At 40.4% G+C, this 19,563-nt stretch overlaps 1 protein-coding gene across 3 annotated transcripts in view; it reads right to left on the minus strand.

Moving 5' to 3' along the window:
- Nucleotides 1-19,563, minus strand: part of LOC122808704 (complement C1s subcomponent-like) — a 731,464-nt gene that overhangs the window by 482,236 nt on the left and 229,665 nt on the right. For all 3 annotated transcript variants that reach the window (XM_044079693.1, XM_044079692.1, XM_044079694.1), the window contains one exon: nt 3,002-3,120. In XM_044079693.1, coding sequence (XP_043935628.1) covers nt 3,002-3,120 — 119 coding nt within the window. The remainder of the gene's footprint in view (nt 1-3,001; nt 3,121-19,563) is intronic.

Consider the following 19,563-nt stretch of genomic DNA (forward strand, 5'->3'; position numbering starts at 1 on the left):
TCACAGCTTGACAACATGGGAGTGTAAGTAGGACATACTTGAAATATTACTTTCCTAACAGTTTCAAGGGTTGCTACAGTGACATGTGTGTTCTCTGACAATCACTTGTATTCCCTGTTTGTTGGCTACACATCTGGGATCATCCCACAGACTTACCAGGGGACAGCGGGACATGCAGCAGATATGGGCACATATACTGGAAATTCTGGCCTCATGTGTACAGTTGTGGGGTATGAATCTGTATGCAGTATAATTCCACTCCCAGGATTCAGATCATGGCTGTGTCTGCTACAACTTAAACACTGTCCATCACAGTTGTGTCTGCTATATTGATATTGCTGTAGATCTCCAATCTGCTTTCTGTCTTATTAATCCCCTGTGCTTATGCATTCTGACGTTGTATAGCAACACTCTTATACATATTTCCTAGACAGTTATATGTTGTAGAACAGTGTGGGTGACCGTGATGTGTAATACCTCATTATTCAGAGCAACTGCACATCATTCTTGTATTTCTGGGAACAGTGTTGGTATCTGACAGACCTGTGTGAGGAATGTTTAAAAGCATGAGTATTACTGACCTGTCTCACTTTGCAACCATGCCAGGCGGCAGATGTGAGCCTCCTGGTTTGAGGCCCATTCCCTTACAGCTGTGGAGGATATAAGAGGACTATTTAGCCATACCTACCCATAATATACCTGAGCTGGCACTTATTACACACATACTGGGGTGATACACACATCTGGAACATACACTGATGCTCTAGCCTCTTGGAGTCACTCCTCTAAGAGGTCCCCCTTCTGCCGCTTCAGGTCGGCATAGTGGTGCCTGACCTGCTCACCAGTTCAGGGTATGCCAGTGGCACTGGTGAGGTCGCGGGTGAGATGGTCCCAGGGCTCTGCCTTATATTGGGAGCCCTGGTACTGGCCCTACAGCAGTTTCTTTGCATGGTCTTTTACTAGGAGTCCTGCCATGACCTTGGACTCCTGGATGCACCAGTGCTGCACCTGGAAGAGCACTCCTTCTCCCCTTACTGGTATAGTGCCTGCAAGGGGAAGCTACAACCAGTTATGAGATGTATTCCCGCCTCTTGGGTTTAAGTAGGGCCGATTTCCCACACTTTTCTGTGGTTGGTCAGTTTTGAAAAGGCTAAGCTGTGGGCAAAGCTGCTTATCTAAGGCTGGCATTGTTTAAAGGGGTATACCACTGGGCACAAAGTGTTAGCTGGTTTACACATTGCTCACACCTCCTAAGCTGGCCCGTGCAATGCTTAGCATTGCTTACGTTAGACCTTCATTATAATGTATTTTTGGCATTGTGCTATTATTCATTACACCTTATATGTATGCCTGGTATCCCTAATTGATATGTATGTACACTCTGTGGGGTCCTTGTGTTTTATTGGGGACTTCAACACTCTGTTACAATTACACCTCACTTCTGGGCTTACTGCTGTATTCCAGTTCACATATTTATGCTATGTAGCGGGTTATGGCACATATGACTGTATACTGATGCTTTTCACAGGTTCAGTTTGGGTATACTATGGTGGGGACATGTTTACTACTACCTCATTCTTCTGTACTTCTGTGATGGCTTGGTGGATTATTACTAGGATTATGGTGTATAGGGTCCTGGGTTCAAGATCTGCATGGCTGTTTATTTTGTTGGTGGGTAGAACATTGGCCATTGGATACAGAGTGATTAAGGCACTTTTGAGCAGTTGTAAGTGGGTTTGTGCAATGGTAAGCACTGCTAAACTGCCATTACATCTACTTACAGAGGGTTAGCTTTAGAATTTCTTAGCTAGTGTAGCAATTGCTTACTGCCACACAAACAGGCTTACGCCTGCTAACTAGTGTTTAATTATGCTTACTACTGCTTATTTGTGCTTAAACCTGCTTAATAATGCCTTATTCATTATGGTACTGACACCTCACATGTGCATTTACTGCAGTATTCCAGTTCATAAATATATGTTATTCAGTGGGTTATGCAACAAAAATATTGGTCATAACGAGCTTTGCCATGTAAAATAGAATGTGCGCCAGTGGGACCCGAGCCGGAAATGCCTGCTCGTTAGGCAAATGCTCTGCCCATTACAATATTGCTGTGCTGCTTTATTTGCATATATCTTCCTTGTTATCCTCTTCAGCCTTTTAAGCTGCCTTAACCATAGCTAAGTGATGGGCACACCCCCGCACCTATGGTTAGCTTCAATTGGATTAAAAAAAAAAAAAATAGGGTTTCTTCATTTTATTACTACATTTTGTTGCTGTTATACACAAGGGGGACTGTTGGTGGGGATATACGGACACCTGTGAGTGGTCTTGCTCATTGCATAGCCCTTTCTACTGTTCTACATTGCAGGGGCATGTTTATTCTGAGAGCTCTGCTCTCAGACATGCCCCCTGCACTCTTACATGCTCTGTGTAAGCCTAGGATCTTGGGCAGTGCACCTTATTAATATGCATGGCGCGCTGCTGTCCTGCTGCAGACAGTCAGTTCCATGCACGACTAAGCTAGTCCTGCACAGAAGTTTAGTAAATATGGGGGAATGTGTCAGTTGGCCAAAAAAGAGCTGGTTTTGGTTAGCTGTGAGTCTAAAGAGAGAAGTATTCCTGAAGTAAATAATTTTCTGACTAGTTTATGTGCTTTATATAACAATCTTATAACTATAAAAATATTATAATATCTTTAGGACTCAAAGATTTTGCTTTGCTACATTCTGTTGAAGATTGCTGTTCTACTGATGGCTCATTTTTTGGAAGACACATACATGTAAAGAAATGGCACATCATCTGCATTTTCATACTGAGACATCAAAATGTTACAGACATAAAAAGTTGAACATTCATTCATGTTTACATGCTAAGTTACAACAGTCATCTGATGTTCTAATGAAGTATTCATTGAACATGATTAATGCACTAATCTGAATATCTTTTTCCAAAAATGTCTTCTTTGTGAGCACATACTAGATACTCTGACATTACTTACATGATACATTTCATAGCCTTCAAGGCAAGTGACATTCATTATGATTTTAGACAAATGCTTGGATAAAAAGGGCTGCATTCTGCTGTCGGGAATCACTGACTCTGGGCACTGCTTCGATGCTAAAAAAAAATAATGAAGACATTAATAAAGATAAGGAATGCACACCCACATATGTTTACATGAGTACATGAACATACACACACACACACACACACACACACACACACACACACACACACACACACACACACACGCTCATGCACACACACATACACACACACAAACACACACACACACACACACACACACACACACACACACACACACACACACACGTGCCTACACACTCGCATACATGCACATGCTCAGACAGATGTACATGTGGCTTTGCATACATACAAACACACACATATGGACACACACATCCACTTGCAATCCCATGCATTTGTGCAGATATGCACCTACACATGCACACCCACATATGTGCACCATAACATAAATAACTGTTTTTTCAAATAATGGCTATTTTAAAAAACAACCTGTTTCTATTCTTAAATACTTCCATAAATAATTAAACAATTGTAACTGCCAGACAACAAATGTTTATCTTTATTACGTATTTATGAGAATGAAACTTTAGGTCTGTAGCAGAAAAGCAATATGATTTAATCTTGATTTCTGACCAATGTTTCATAGTCATGCTTACTGGATAATAATCAATAAAAAGTCATATAATGGGATAGGAATAGAACCTATATATATTTGGGCAAGAAGGGTTTTGGTTTCTTTAAGAACGACTACAAATAAATAAAATGTGGTCATTAAACACAAATTCAGATGTTATTAATTTGCTAGTAGATAAATGAAAGTAAAGATTAATAATTGCTGGTGTTTATTTACTGCAGATGATGAATCAGTGTTATGATCTGTAAAGCAACCCTAGGAAATCATCCAGTACTAAGGCATTCAACCTCCAGAAATAAGTAAATGTACTCTTAAGCTCACTATACTTTTGGCCTGGTATCTCACTAGTTAAACCTTGGCTAAGTGTTTTAATAATATCACAGCCATTAAACAAGTTTGCTGTATGTAGGGATTTGCTCTTTGCTGATTCTGTGAAACTAGAGATGATTATATTGCATTCAGAAATGAAATTTACAAAGCTAAAACATCAGTACTTTGCAAGGCTGCCCCCCCCCAAAAAAAAAGCCATGCTGAAAAGTCAGTTATTTGGGTTTTGATCTGTTTTCTATTTTTTTAATTTTTCATTCTTTGGCATAAAACATTTACTTCTATTCTGCTTTCAGGTATGAAATAGGGAAACATCCTCAGCTTACCCCTGGATTCACTATCCTTCCATGCAGGACTAGCTTAGTCCTGCACAGAAGCGGGCATTTAGGAGCAGGACTGAAGCGTGCCATGCAATGTAATGAAGACACACTGCCTGAGCTCCTAAATGGACAAGGAGCGTGTATTATTGCAGGGCCGTGTCTGATGGCAGAGCTCTCAAAATATACACGCCCCTGCAATCAGGAACAGCAGTGTAGGAGTAAGAATGAGCAAGACTGCTCATAGGTGTTCGCATACCCCAGCAACATCCCTCCAAGTGTACAAGAGCAATAGTCACAACATTTAAATATAAATAATTTTTTTATGAAACAGATCAAATTTAACCATAGGTGCATGGGTTTGCTCATCGCTTAACTATGGTTAATGCAGTTTAAATGGCACAAGAGGATAAAAAGCAAGATATACGCAAATGAAGCAGTACAGCAATAGTGTAGTGGGCAGAGCATTCACCTTATGAGCAATCATTCCTGGTTTGAGTCCCACTCCAGTGCAATCTATTTTCCATGTCAAATCACTTATGATCAATTTATCTTGTTACATAACCTATAACATAACATATATTTGTGAACTGGAGTGCAGCATTAAATTCTAATGTGAGGTGTCATTGTCATAATATTGCAAAGTCCACAGATAATCACAAGTGCCCCATACAGTATATGTACACAGGAATCAGGGATACAAATGGAAGGTAAAATGTGTAATGAATATAAATCCATACAGTTGCTGAATCCGCCACCTGCCCAAGAACCATTAGACATCACTGTCTAAATTAGTGTGGTGGTAAGCGGGTGTAAGCACTAGTAAGCAAGAGTAAGCATAGTTACGCAGTAGTAAGAGGGAGTAAGCATATTTAAGCAGTAGTAAGTGGGTTTAAGCCTGTTTGCATGGGGGTAAGCAATGCGCACACAGGTTAAGCAATAATGAAGCTAACTCACTGTACACATACTTAACCAGAGGTTAGCATTGCTTACCTTCACACAAACACGTGCAAACCCGCTTACAATTGCTTAAAAGTGCCTTAATCACTCTGTATGCATCAGCCTCTGTTCTGGCCAGAAACAAAATAAACAGCCTTTGCAGGTCTTGAACTAAGGACCCTACTACACTATATTCACAGTAGTTAACCACTAAGCCATCAAAACAGTACATAAGATTGAGGTATCACCAATCAGATCCTCACCATAGGAAATACAAACTGAACATGTGAAAGGAATCTATATTCAGTTTTATATTGTATAACCAACTACAAGACATAAATATGTGAACTGGGGTACTGCATTAAGCCCAGATGTGAGGTGACATTGTAATAAAGTGTTGAAATTCCCTAATAAAGACAAGGACCCCATACAGTGTACATGCACATGAATCATGGATACCAAACTCATATATAACATGTAATGAATAATAAATCAATGCCACAATGCAAATATAATGCAACTTAAAAAATAAGCAATGCTAAGCATTGCACAGCCCAGCTTAGTAGGTGTAAGCAATATGTAAACCAGCTAACTCAATTTGCCCATTGGTATACCCCTTTAAGTAATGCCAACCTCAAGTAAGCAGGTTTGCCTATAGCTTAGCATTTTCAAAACCGTCCAATCACGGCAAAGTGCAGGAAACCGTCCCTATTTAATCCCAACAGGCAGGAATACATCTCATAACTGGTTTTAGCTTCCCCTTGTAGGCACTATATCTGGAATGGAAGAGGGTGTGCACTTTCGGGTGCAGTGCTGGGGCATCCAGGAGACCAGAGTCATGGCAGGACTCCTTGTGAAAGACCATGACCAGAGATTGCTGCAGGGTCAGTACCAGGGTTCCCAATACAAAGTGGAAGCCTGGGAATATTTTGACTGTGACCTCACCAGTGCCACTGGCATACCCCAAACTGGTGAGCAGGTCAGGCATCACTATCCTGACCTGAAGCAGTGAAAGGGGAATCTCTTGGATCAGTGTATCTAAGAGGCTAGGAGGACAAGGGAAGTCCCAGCCATGTGTAAGTATCAGTCCACTACCTGTTTAATAATTGCCAACTCATGTATATTATGGATAGGTATGGCTAAATATTCCTCTTATGTCTTTCACAGCGGCAAGTGAGTGGGCTATGAACCAGGAGGCCCATGGCTGTAGATTGGAGCAGTTGCGATGCGAGGCAGGTTAGTAATACTCTTGCATGTACTGTCATAGGAAATAAATTTAAAAGTAATAGTAAGTTAATTCCCTGTATAAAACCTGTATTGTTTAAGGCATGTACTGCATACACCAGAGAATAGGGCAGGAAGAGTCTTATATAGGTTGTATGCAAATAAAAGCATAATAGCCTGACAATTAGGGCCTAACTGCTGGACTGCATGTGTTCACTCTGGTATCATATGGTAATGTAGAGTTGCAATCACTTAATAGTGCTGTTGTAGTAAGCACCCTCACCCACACTGTCTACATAAGTAAATTGTGTAGGAGTGTGTGTATATGACTGTTGTAATCTCATGAGGTTAAATAGTACAACTGAGAGAGATTTAGACAGAAAACACTGAAACGACAGACAAAATCCAAATAGCACACTTGACTGCAACATGAACTGTTGAACTGTTGTATTTTTTGTACACGGCCATGAATAAAATCCTGGGAGTGATAGTAGGCTGTATGCAGAATCATACCCCACAGGTGTACAGAAATGTCACAAATTTCCAGTAAATTGGCCCATAGCTGCTGCCTGTCACCCTGCCCCCCTGGCAAACCAGTGGGATGATCCCAGATGTTTAGGCAGCAAACAAGAACTGATTGTCAGACATCTATAACAACAAACCTGTCATTCTAGCAACTCCCCAAAATATTATGAGAGTAAGTAGCCAAGTATGTCTCATCTCTATCCCCATGTTGTCAAGCTGTGACCAGAGTGTGTACAGTAACAGAGTGAGATGTATGTGCATAATACTAATGTGGAAATTGGTAATTTGAGTGGCAACATGCAGGTAGTGCTAGCAAACATTGCTCCCACAGGTCTGTCAGATATGAACACTGTGCCTATAAATAAAAGATTGATATCCTGTACTGGTACTGTTTACTCTGGTATTGTATGGCATTGTTAGTGTTGCAGTTGATCAGAATAATAATGTATTACTCATCACTGTCACCCACACTGTACTACGTAATACAACTGTCTAGGAAATCCTGTATAAGAGTGTTGTAACAAGGTCAGAATGTAAAACCACAGTAGAATTATAGACAGAAACCAGACAAGAGATACACAGCAATACCTATATAGCACATTCAACTGTGATAGACAGTGTCTTATTTTTAGCAGACACAGCCATGGTTCGAATCCTGGGGGTGATAGTAAGCTGTATGCAGACTCATACCCAAGTGTACAGAATGTCCAAATATTTGGCTCATATCTGCTGGCTGTTACCCTGACCCCTGCCATATCAGTGTGCCAATTTCTGACATGTAGGCAGCATGTCATGTCATATAACTGACTGTCAGACCTGTGCATATTTGGAAAATGTCAAATAAAACAAACCTGTCATTGTACAAGTCACTAAAGGTTTAAGAGGGCAATAGTAGAAATATGTCCTGGTTCACCTGCATGTGGTGAAGACATGCCCAGAGTGTGAGCAAAAAGAGATGGACAGGTATGTGCATAACATCAACCTGGAATCTGGGAGTATGTGTAGAAACAGTTAGATAGTGTTAACAAACAATGCCTCCACAGGTATATCAGGTAAGAGGTGTATACTGCAGCTAAACCAGTTCATGTATATAGTTGTTGACAGCCATATCACTGTCCAAACTAAGGCAATAGGGTAGTGTACTAATATTTGTAAGGTACAGATCACAGCACTGACTAGGAAAGTAATGCAAACTACAGGAATATATCAGTCGTTAATTGACAGCCCCCCACCCCCACACACCATATACAACAATAAACTAAATACACAACTCAGTTGGCATGTTCTGACTTAACTCTAATGTTGGGACATATGTCCTATTGTTTGATCATTATTTAAATCTGTTTCTATACATGTGCTATGTTGAAATACTCCCACATTAGTGGCATGCTGCCATCAATGTACCTGCATGCTGTTGTAATGACCACTGTGATCCCACATATGCATGTATTCTGTTGGTTATGCAACTGTTCAATATCTTGTGTTTGAGTTAATGGGAATATCTATGCATGCTGTTATACCTAATCCTGGAATGTGTTGACTGTTACTAACCCACATATGTTGATAAAATTTAAATGCCATAGAATGTATGGGAAGGCAGGTCCCGGCGGACCCACCTGTCCCACCTCAGCTAGCCTTGGCACTGGGCATTAGCATGTCTGGGGCCCAACGTGGGACCTCCTCATCCATTGGTCCTGCACCATCTTCGGGTGGAACCACCTCAGGGGATGGGGCTCGCTACTCCCGGGAGCGGGCGTGGACAGGAACCTGACACCCGTCACCAGGTCTTGGTGCATAGCAAACTCTGCAGGGAGGTTGGAGATCTGCTATGCCAGCTTGAGGGCCATGTGTCATGAGTAGAGGGTTGGTCTGGCTCTCCTACTCAGCCCCCAGCACAGCCACCTTTGGAACTGTGAAGGTGCAGTGGTGACTGCCCATGGGTGGGGACCTCAGTCCCACTGTTTCCACTAGGGGGCTCATGGGCTTCCGATTTCCCAACACCCCTCCCCATCAAGGTGTTTACCCCTCACATGTGTCATATACTGCTGCTGTATGCGTCTTGTTTGTCTTGTCTGTTAACCTACCCAACCTACCTACCCAAATATACCTACTATCCCTCTCAAACATCCCAGTCTCACCTGAAAAAAAAAGGGCAATCTGTTTCCAAAAAAAAAAAATCTCGCCCCATACATAGCTGTCCATTTTGCACACGTGTCTACTGGACACATGTAATCTGGTCTAATTGGCTTCGCAACATATTGTTGTCCTCACCCTTTTCTCAGGGGTATGGGTGTCCAAATCTATCTCCAAATTCAGTGTATATGCACAGCTGTTGCTGTAGAAGAAATGGGCAGCTATGGACCTTCCCTACACCCATCCTGCACATCCCTAGCTATTTTCCCTACTGTCTTTCCCTCTTTGTGCCCCTTTTTCACCACGTTCCTATCAACCCTTTTTCATTTCTTTTAAAAAAATTAATGTGGGGCAAGTGGGAGTAAACACTTTTAAGCAGCAGTAAGTGGATTTAAGCCTATTTGCATGAGTGTAAGCAATGCCTACACAGGTTAAGCAATTTAGAAGCTAATTAAGTACAAGAAACTGTAACCGGAAGTTAGCAATGTTTACCTCTGCGCAAACTCGCACAAACCCGCTTATAACTGCTTAAAAGTGCCTTAATCACTCTGTATCCAACAGCCCTTGTTCTTCCCAGCAACAAAATAAACAGCCTCTGCAAGACTTGAACCCAGAACACTGCACACCACAGGCAAAGTGATTTTACTACTAAGCCATGTCAGACACACACAAACATGAAGTTTTTACAAACATATCATCCAGCACAGACATTCAACAGTACAGGAAATGTATTTAAACATGTAGATGTATGTGTGTGTGTGCATATATAATTATATCTAAATAGATATATGCATATATATCTATATAAATATATATATATATATATATATATATATATATATATATATATATATATATAGAGCTTATATATATATATATATATATATATATATATATATATATATATATATATATATATATATATATATATATATATATATATATACATATGCATACATCTATAGATATATATGTCAACATATGTATATATATATATATATATATATATATATATATTTATGTATATATATAGAGAGAGAGCTATATATATATATATATATATATATATATATATATATATATATATATATATATATATATATATATATATATATATATATATATATATATATATATATATATATATATATGTGTGTGTGTGTATGTATATACAGATATATATCTATGGATATAAAAGAGAACATAACAAATACATATATGACCACATGCACAGTTAATGGGGGTGAGGGGGCCCAAGCTACATCCATCTTGTACGTATTGATATTATCCCTCTCAGCCAAACAGGTCTGCCCTGCAATAGAATACCAACTGTTGCAAGTCCCATAACCAGGATCCGACACAACATGGGCACAAGATGTTAACAGTAATTCATCCCACCTGTATGATGTCAGGCTGGTATCAATAACATATCCTGCAGTACAGTCTGGCTAGGGTCTATATTAGATTAGCAAACGCTTAAACAAGCGAACGCTGATTGATCGACCTTATTTAAGCGAATGGTCAAAATATCAAAGCAACAGAAACCCAAATTTTTTCCTAGGGAAAGAATTTGATTGTCCGTTTCTGTTGTTTTGGTATTTTCAGTGCTGTGGTGAAAAGTTATGGGTCGGATTAAGGTAAGTGTGCGATTGTGTGGATGTGAGTGTTAGGGTGGGTTAGGTGAGTTAGGGTTAGGGTGCATGTTAGGTATGTGTGCAATTGTGTGGACATGAGGGTTAGGGTGGGTTTAGGTGAGTTAGGGTTAGGGAGTGGGTGAGGTGAGTGTGCGATAGCGACGGAACTTAGAGTTAGGGTTTGAGTTAAGGTAAGTGAATAGTTAGTGGTGTGTACATAGTTTAGTGTAGGGTGTCAGATTTTAGGTGTATGTGTGTTGATTTCTGTTTGTTTGGTGTGCTTGTGTTGTGTGTATGTGTTTGAGATCTGTGATTTTTTTCCTTAGGAAAGAAATTGCTGATCTGACAGTTCGAGATTGTAAGCTTTCACTTACATAAGGTCGATCAATCAGTGTTCACTTGTTTAAGCGTTCGCTGATCTAATATAGACCCGTCTGGCTACCATAGGGACTGTACAATGTTGAAGCAATAAACATTCCTAAGATAAATATACACATATGTAACTACACATACACACACACAGATATGTATAGGAACATACATATTTAGAGGGTACACACCATATGGAACAGCCAGTATGCCTACAGTTCCCACCTTACCAACTGGACACTGTATGAGTCACCCATACAAAAGATAATTGTTGCCTGAAACATATAACCACAGAAAGGTCAAAGGATATGACACCACACACAGGTTTGCATACATGATAAAGCTTCATTTGTATACTATTACAGTTGTTTATCCCATGTCATCAAGCTGTTTACACTTTGAAATACATATAAACAAACTAATGCAACTCTCAAACAGATCAGTTAATACAGTATTCCGGAAAGCATAACATATGTTGCTGTCCAGGCCAAGGCCTTCAAGTAGTACAACAGTAAATACAGACTGGGCCACAGGATAACAATCAATCAACAGTAAGTAATGCAGATGTATAGTCCAGCAGCCTCTATCTACACTATGTACACAATCCCTAGGGGGTAAAGACTTCAGTTGACACAGTATGATGTAACTGTCACATAACAAGGCATAACTGAAACCATCACAATTATGACAAACAGAACAGTCTGTATGGCAGGAAGCAGTAGGCCTGCATTTACCCAAGGTGAATTGTATGGTAATGTACATCCAGATACCATAAGGCAGCTTACTCCTGATATCCCTCACATGTTTTCACAGCCTAGCTTAGTTATGGTGCATCCTCCCCATGGATTGACATACAGGGGCATGTACCACTGTTACTTACACTGACCTCTGGACTGCATAAGGGCACACATGTATTATGCAGATGAAGCCCACACATATATGGACACACACAATATGTGTGGGGGCCACAACAGCGGTGGAATGATGGCAGGAACTACAAAAGCCATGCTGCAACCTATGACATACTCACAGGCCACTACATAACAACCCCTGACAGCATGTCATATGGACAAAGCCTGGTATGTAGGTGAAGGACAGAGGCTGTAACACAGGCCCATATGTGAAATAGTGTTGTCATACACTAATCAAGTTTCTGGTGTTACAGGATAGTTTGCAACATACCTTGCAACATACCCTTAGTCAGGAATATGAAGTTAGAAACAAATGGATAGCACTCAACACACACACTGCCAGTGGTATATGTGACACAAGACCTGTGTGGTGGACAGGCAAATCATAACAGGCACGCCTCTGGCCAACAAGTGGATAGGCAGACAGTTGAGAGCTATGCAGACAGACTGCAGTCCATGTTAAACTAGTATGTACACACAACCCCTGTAACAATGGTGCTATACGAGATAGAAAGAGAGAGAGAACCGATCCAAACCCACAACCAAATTACAAAGCAAAGGAAGCAGGCTAAGGCCATAGCCAAGAAGAAAGGAAAACACCTACAAGGACACCATCCACAACAGACATTCCCACAACAGGTATGTGAAGTGTATATACATGTAATTGACTGTAGTACTAGGTCCATAATACGGGGGTAGATGATGTGGAACGATATATATATATATATATATATATATATATATATATATATATATATATATATATATATATATATATATATATATGTGCCATCAGGTGTTGTTGTAATAATGTTCAGCTGAACAACTGCTATGGACATCAGAGTCTGTCCCTGTGGGTAGTGGGCCATACCCGTCAACTGTGCAGAGCAACACCGACTGACAAAATGTAAGCCAACATAGTGTGCGTTGTGTAATGGAAAGGATGTATATTACTGTGGCCAATAGCTGGTGGTGGAAGTAATGCCATAATGATGGACACGTGGGTTCCAGAGCCCACCACTTGCAGGACACTCAGGTTAACATGTATCGTAGCATGCTGAAATGCCATAGGTGTGTAGGTGTGTAATAGGCTTACATGCAATCTGGCCCTATACATATATATATATATATATATATATATATATATATATATATATACACATATATATATATATATATATATATATATATATATATATACACCCCCCTAATGTTTGGCTGTGTCTATAAGTGGCACCTGTCTGTGTTGTAGCAAGGCAGAACAGTGCAGCTGTGCAGGAAGGAGAGTTAGAGATTGTGGACCTGATGTCTGAATGTACCCCATATATAGGTATGTATGTGTGTGTGTGTGTGTGTGTGTGTGTGTGTGTGTGTGTGTGTGTGTGTGTGTACATATATATATATATATATATATATATATATATATATATATATAAACATCATATATATAAAAACACATATATAAACACATATATACAACATAATATAGATCTACACATATATAGATAGATATATGTGTATGTCTACATATATACAAACACACACACACACACACACACACACACACACACACACACACACACACACACACACACACACATGCACGCACACATGTATGTAAATACATGTCCCCTATATTACCACCACAATGCTGCATGCTATGTGTGAGGGAAAAGCACACATAGCAATACACACAGATATATACAGTAAGTGTGTGCAGCATGGATGGGTATGTGGGTATGTCACATGTGAACCTCTTATTGGGACTGAAAAATTAATTTTATGGTTCTAAACCAGGGTGCTGTTACTGTGAAGCTTACTGTGATGGCTCCGAAGTCTTCTTAAGACACTCAGTCTTGCTGGCTGGGTTTTGTTGAAATCAAAGTATGGTTATCATTGCATTCACAGCCTGTTGCATACAGAAACTTGCAGAATATACACCGATGAGAGAATATACTTTGCAGCACCAAACTCAGAGGAGTAACAAATAACTTTTTATAACAAACCACACGGACTAACATTGCAGCTTCAGGAACTGTTCTACTTTACTTCTTTAACATGGATGATATGAGAGATCTAATATTTACCTCGGAACAATTGTGCCCCTACACAGATATCTCTAACATAACTGAATTAATACAGATCTTATATACTGTTCTAGTCATGCACACTCATATAGATTTCCTCTTGATATTCTATTTTGGAGAATTGCTCATCCTGTTGCAGATGCTGACTTGATGATAACAATGTCACATTTTTGCTCTTTGTATGAGAACATATGTTCTTGTGCAAATGCTGACTTCAAACCTTTTTACTTAATGTCATATGATGCAGCTTGTTTTCCTGTTTGTCCAGCCCTTAAGGAACCAGATTAGCTTTTTTCCTGGCAATGTGAAAACATACATTCTCTTTTTACATTTTTGCTCTTACTGACAATGTAATGCGTACATAAGAGGTCAGTTTTTACATTTTTGCTGATTCTGTATGAAAACATGTCCATTAAGCAAGTTCCTTATTCTTTAAGCCACAGTCATTTAGTATGGATGCTGATCACATATTACTAAACTCTGTTTCTACATTTAGGCAAGCTTTATTTTATACCTTATTTATGCTGCATATTTCTAGCAGAATTACTTTCAACCTTAAAACCTTGTTGAGCATAATCTAACAGGGACCACATTGCCCTTGTTTGTGAAGTAGGGAATGGGAATATGGGGAAGGATAGCAGGTATATTTGTGGAGGTGGTTCGGGTTGGTAGATATAGAGGACAGCCTACAGGGGTGGTATATGACACATGTGGTTGGTAAACACCTGGATGGTATGTGTGGTCTGCAATGTGGAAGCCCCATGAGCCCCCATAAGGAAACAATGGGAACAAAGCCCCCACCCATTGCTACTCACAACAGCAGTCCTTGGCTCTGAAAGTTCCTGGCCTGGAGGCTGAGCAAGAGGAGCATGTGGACCCTGTAAATGTGTACTGGGTGCTTGAAGGTGCGGTAGCACATCCCACAGGTGTCTGTGGAGCCGCCTATGGAACAGACCTTGGACCTGACCTTGGGTGACAGGATCATGTCTGTGTGTGCTCCTGGGGGGGACAACATCCCCTGAGGTGGGTCCACCTGAATGTAGTGCTGGACCAATAAATGAGGAGGCCCCATGGTGGGTCCCACATGTGCTGTGGCCTGGCAACATGGCCAGATGAGGTGAGTTGGGTGGTTCTTCTGGCAACTATTCCCTAAACATGCTAATGTGTCACTGTTGTAGAACATATGTGGGTAGTAATAGTCCACACAATCCCAGAACATGCCCAATAGCATGCATAGATATCCTCAATAACACAGAATGCAGATGTGCAGCAATCACATAGCAGGCATACCACATGAATATATGGAACCATAGTGGCCCTGACAATGGCATGCAGATAAAATAGCCAATAACAGGCCAGCAATGATAGTATCCACACAGGGAACATGGCTACAAACACATAGCACAATGTGTGGTACAATACACTATATGTCCCAATGGTAGGTAAGCTGTAGCCATATCTATTGACTTGTGTGAACAGTTTGTTGTCACTGATATGATCGGATTGTGGCAGAGATGTGAATTAAGAACAATGGTAACCTTACTGTATGAGTTGTTCAGACCTGTTTTTAGCTTTATGTCTTTCAGGAAAAATGTCCCATTGCCGTCTATACGTGTATTCAGCTGCAGAAAATGAGGTGGTGTTGAACCACCTAATACAGCACTATCTGGTTCTGTTCAGCAGGGCCACCCATGAGCAGCAGGAGCGGACCACCCTGTGGAACAATCTAGTTCACAGGGTCAATGATGTTGGCCTGCATAACCACAGTTATGAGCAGGTCCGACATCATTGTTCTGACCTGCTTTGCAATGCCCGTCAGCTTGCTGCTGCAGTCTGGAGGAATCACCTCGCAACGGGGGGGGTCATGCCATCCATCCCCCCTGACGTGTTGAGGAGCTCCTCGCCAGCCTCGTGGCACCTGCCTGCCCGCACACCTAACAACTGGCAGAGACCATTTTGGAGGACGGTGCTACCCACACACTGGCTGAGGACGGTGCAGGTAAGGCCACAGGCCACATCAGCAGACCACTGTTGCATATGCATCTGCATCTGTACAGGTAGATCATGCATATGTGAGATGTAATATATATAGGTTGTTGCTGCGTAGTAGTAATAAACAGATGTGTATAAGTTGTAGAATTGTGGACTTGTACTGCTGATGTACTGTAATGCTGCACCCACCCTGTAGCAATGCCACAGCTGTGGCCACTGATATTGCATCTCTTACACTCTTATGTAGGTCCCTCTGGTATACCACCAAGGCAGCAGCCTGTAGCTGGTGAGTATGGTTTTATGGTGATGCTTGCCAATACACCAGGCATGTAATGTCTATGGTATATTCCAAGCACACATCTAGCACACCTACCCATAATACATGCTGTACATGTTCACATACTGTTGCTGTTAAATGCACTGCATCACAGTAGTGACCATGATGGGGTTTCTGAATTGTATATCAGACACCTGCAAGATAACTAACATCCTGTCCCTGCAAAATGTGTCTACAGGGGATGAACATAATGGCGGGACACATGGCCTACAGTAGGGGCATGTGTAAAACATCACCCTTACATAGTGCAACAACAGTGTATATTTATTTATTTATTTATTTTTATTTTACATTTGTTGACCGGGATAGTCTGGCTGGATACATGTCCATTTTCAGCAGAGGCCCAAGGAGAAAAGATCCACTATATACTGGTACATTACATAAAATACATTACTGTAAGATACAACTTATAAGGATCAAAGAACTAATTGAATGTAGGATATTAACAATACAGAAGCATTTTTACAGAAATGTACAGTTCTTAAATTACATCATTTTTACAGAAATGTATAATACTTAAAATACTAAATACTGTGTAGAATTCCTAATCCCATATTATTAGGAAAAGCAGGAGTAGTAATTTTGAAAAAAAGAAAGAGGTAGCACATACAAAGGTCTATACTATATAGTATTGACAGTTATGATAATACATTTGTGCCAGGGCACCAGTTCTAAGAAATAGAATTGCACAGCAGGGAGCAAAGTATAGGTTTAAGTGAGAGGGTAGATGACAGGATCCAGAGATGTATTGAGTAAAGAGAAGAGATGTTATAGGAAAAGTAATATCTAAGTGGATATAAGGTGAGCTACAGAGGGGGAGTGATACAAGTAGTAGAGACAAGTAGAGAAAGTAATGGAGAGAGCTGTAAAGAGAGTTGGGTACTAAAGTCAGTCAGGATTAGAGCAAGGACATAGCCAGTTGGATTTGAAATGGTTCCTTAATTGTTTCTTGAAATGTTTTGATGAGCCTAGGGAGGTCAGTTCTATGGGAGGTTTATTCCAGTAAGAGCCAACAACATTTGTAAACAAGGAGTCACCAGCTTTATTGTGTGATTTGAGAGTAGTGACTAGCAGTTTGTTTGCTGAGTGGAGGGAAGTAAGATTCTTGTAAGGGGTGACAAGGTTATTAAGTATTGGTATATTATTAGGGTAATGGAGAATTTTATAGGTGATAACTAACTGGTGGAGGAGAATTAGATGTTGAAGTTCAAGCCAGCCGAGTTTTTTGAGATTATCACAATGATGGGTACGAAATGGGGAACCTGTGGCAAATCTGGCAGTGTTATGGTAGGTTGTGGCAAGTTTCTGAAGGTTTGATTTTGAAAGGTTGATAAAGGATGGGGTGGCATACAATAATGTAGAGATGAGATGAGTTTGGGCTAGAGACACCCTGCTAGTTGGTGTAAGAAAGGGCTTAAGTCTAAAGAGGGCACCTATCTTTTTATTAACAGCTTTGATGGTTAGGTCGATGTGGCAATCAAAGTTCAGTTGATTATCTATTGTAAAGCCTAGCAGTTTAGTGGAATAATCAGGTGTAATGATAGTGCCATTGTAAGACACAATAGAGAAGAAGAAGGGGGCGGACTTAAGGGTAGGGGAGAAAAGTAATAATTTGTTTTTTTTGGGATTGAGGAGGAGACAGATATGTTGGAACCATTTTTCTGCTGCTGTAAAGACTTTTTGGGTGGAAGAATGGAGTTCAGCTGGAGATCCAGCAGAGCAGATGAGAGTTGAATCATCTGCATACTGAATACATGTGGATGTTGGTAGTGAAATAGATAGGTTATTGATAAATATGGAGAAAAGAAGGGGACCTAGGATGGATCCTTGAGGGACACCGATAGTGACTGGGAGCTGAGAGGATAGATGGCTGGCCCAAAGCACAGCTTGTTTTCTATCCTTCAGGTAAGAGTCAAACCAGTGCAATGCCATAGAGTCAAGTGAGAGAGATTTCAAAGTGTCTAGCAGAAGTTGATGGTTCACCATATCAAAGGCTTTAGAGAGGTCGAGAAATAAAGCAGAGGAGAAAAGGCTGTTATTGCGATTTTTATTGATATTGTCTGTGAAGGAGAGAAGAGCAGTAGAAGTGCTATGGAAAGGTCTAAAGCTGTGTTGGGAGTCTGCTAGTAGGCTATTATGTAAGAGATGATTTAAAAGTTGTTGGTGTATACAACGTTCCATAATTTTAGATAGAGGTGATAGAAGGGCTATGGGACGGAAATTCATAAGCTCATTAGTGTTTCCTCCTTTATGCAGAGGAATGATGTGGGAGACCTTCCAGAGGGAAGGAATAGTAGATTTGGTTATTGTTCTCTTAATTAAGATGGAGACTGGGTATGCTAATTCTGCTGCTGCTAGTTGTAGATATTCGGCTGGTAGTTGGTCGGCTGATGGAGTGCATGGTTTAAGTTTTGAGAGTAATTTACATATATAGGTAGTGGAGACTGTATTAAATTTTAGTGTGGGGGCATTTATTTGAGGAGAGGTCTTTTGAAGGGAAGTGGGTGGAGCCACGGTGTTTGCTAGTGAGGTGACTGTTTCAGAGAAGAAGTTGTTGAATGTATTGGCAATTATGTTGGGAGGGGTCTGAGCTAGGTTAGTTGGAGTTGGTGTTTTGGTATTCCCTGGATGGAGCAGTTTGTTGATTCCTGACCAGAATATTTTAGAGCTAAGATTTTGATTTTGCTGATATTGAAGGTAATAATTTTTTTTATCAAGATAGGTGAGTTTTTTTGTCGTATTTCTAAGGTGTTTTGATGGTCAGTTGGGTTTTTTGTAGTTCTCCATTTTGACCATAGTTTGTTCCTTAATAGCATGGTTTGCTTGGTTTCTTTAGAAAGCCAAGGGGCTGCTTTGGATCCTATTCTAATTAAGCGAGAGGGGGCATGATGGTCAAGGATATGGAGAAATGTGTTGTTGAATAGGGTAACAGCTTCATCTAGGGGGAGGTGTTTTAGAGCTGACCAGTTGTACTCTTTGAGTTCATTACGGAAAGAAGGAAGGTTAAAGTTTTTTTTGCTACGTATAGTACGATAGCTAGCCTGTTTGAAATTGTTATTTTTTTTGTTTAGTGATGTAGGTGA

Source organism: Protopterus annectens, chromosome 8.part0 (genome assembly GCF_019279795.1).
Source record: "Protopterus annectens isolate FY-2018-M chromosome 8.part0, PAN1.0, whole genome shotgun sequence".
NCBI lineage: Eukaryota > Metazoa > Chordata > Ceratodontiformes > Protopteridae > Protopterus > Protopterus annectens.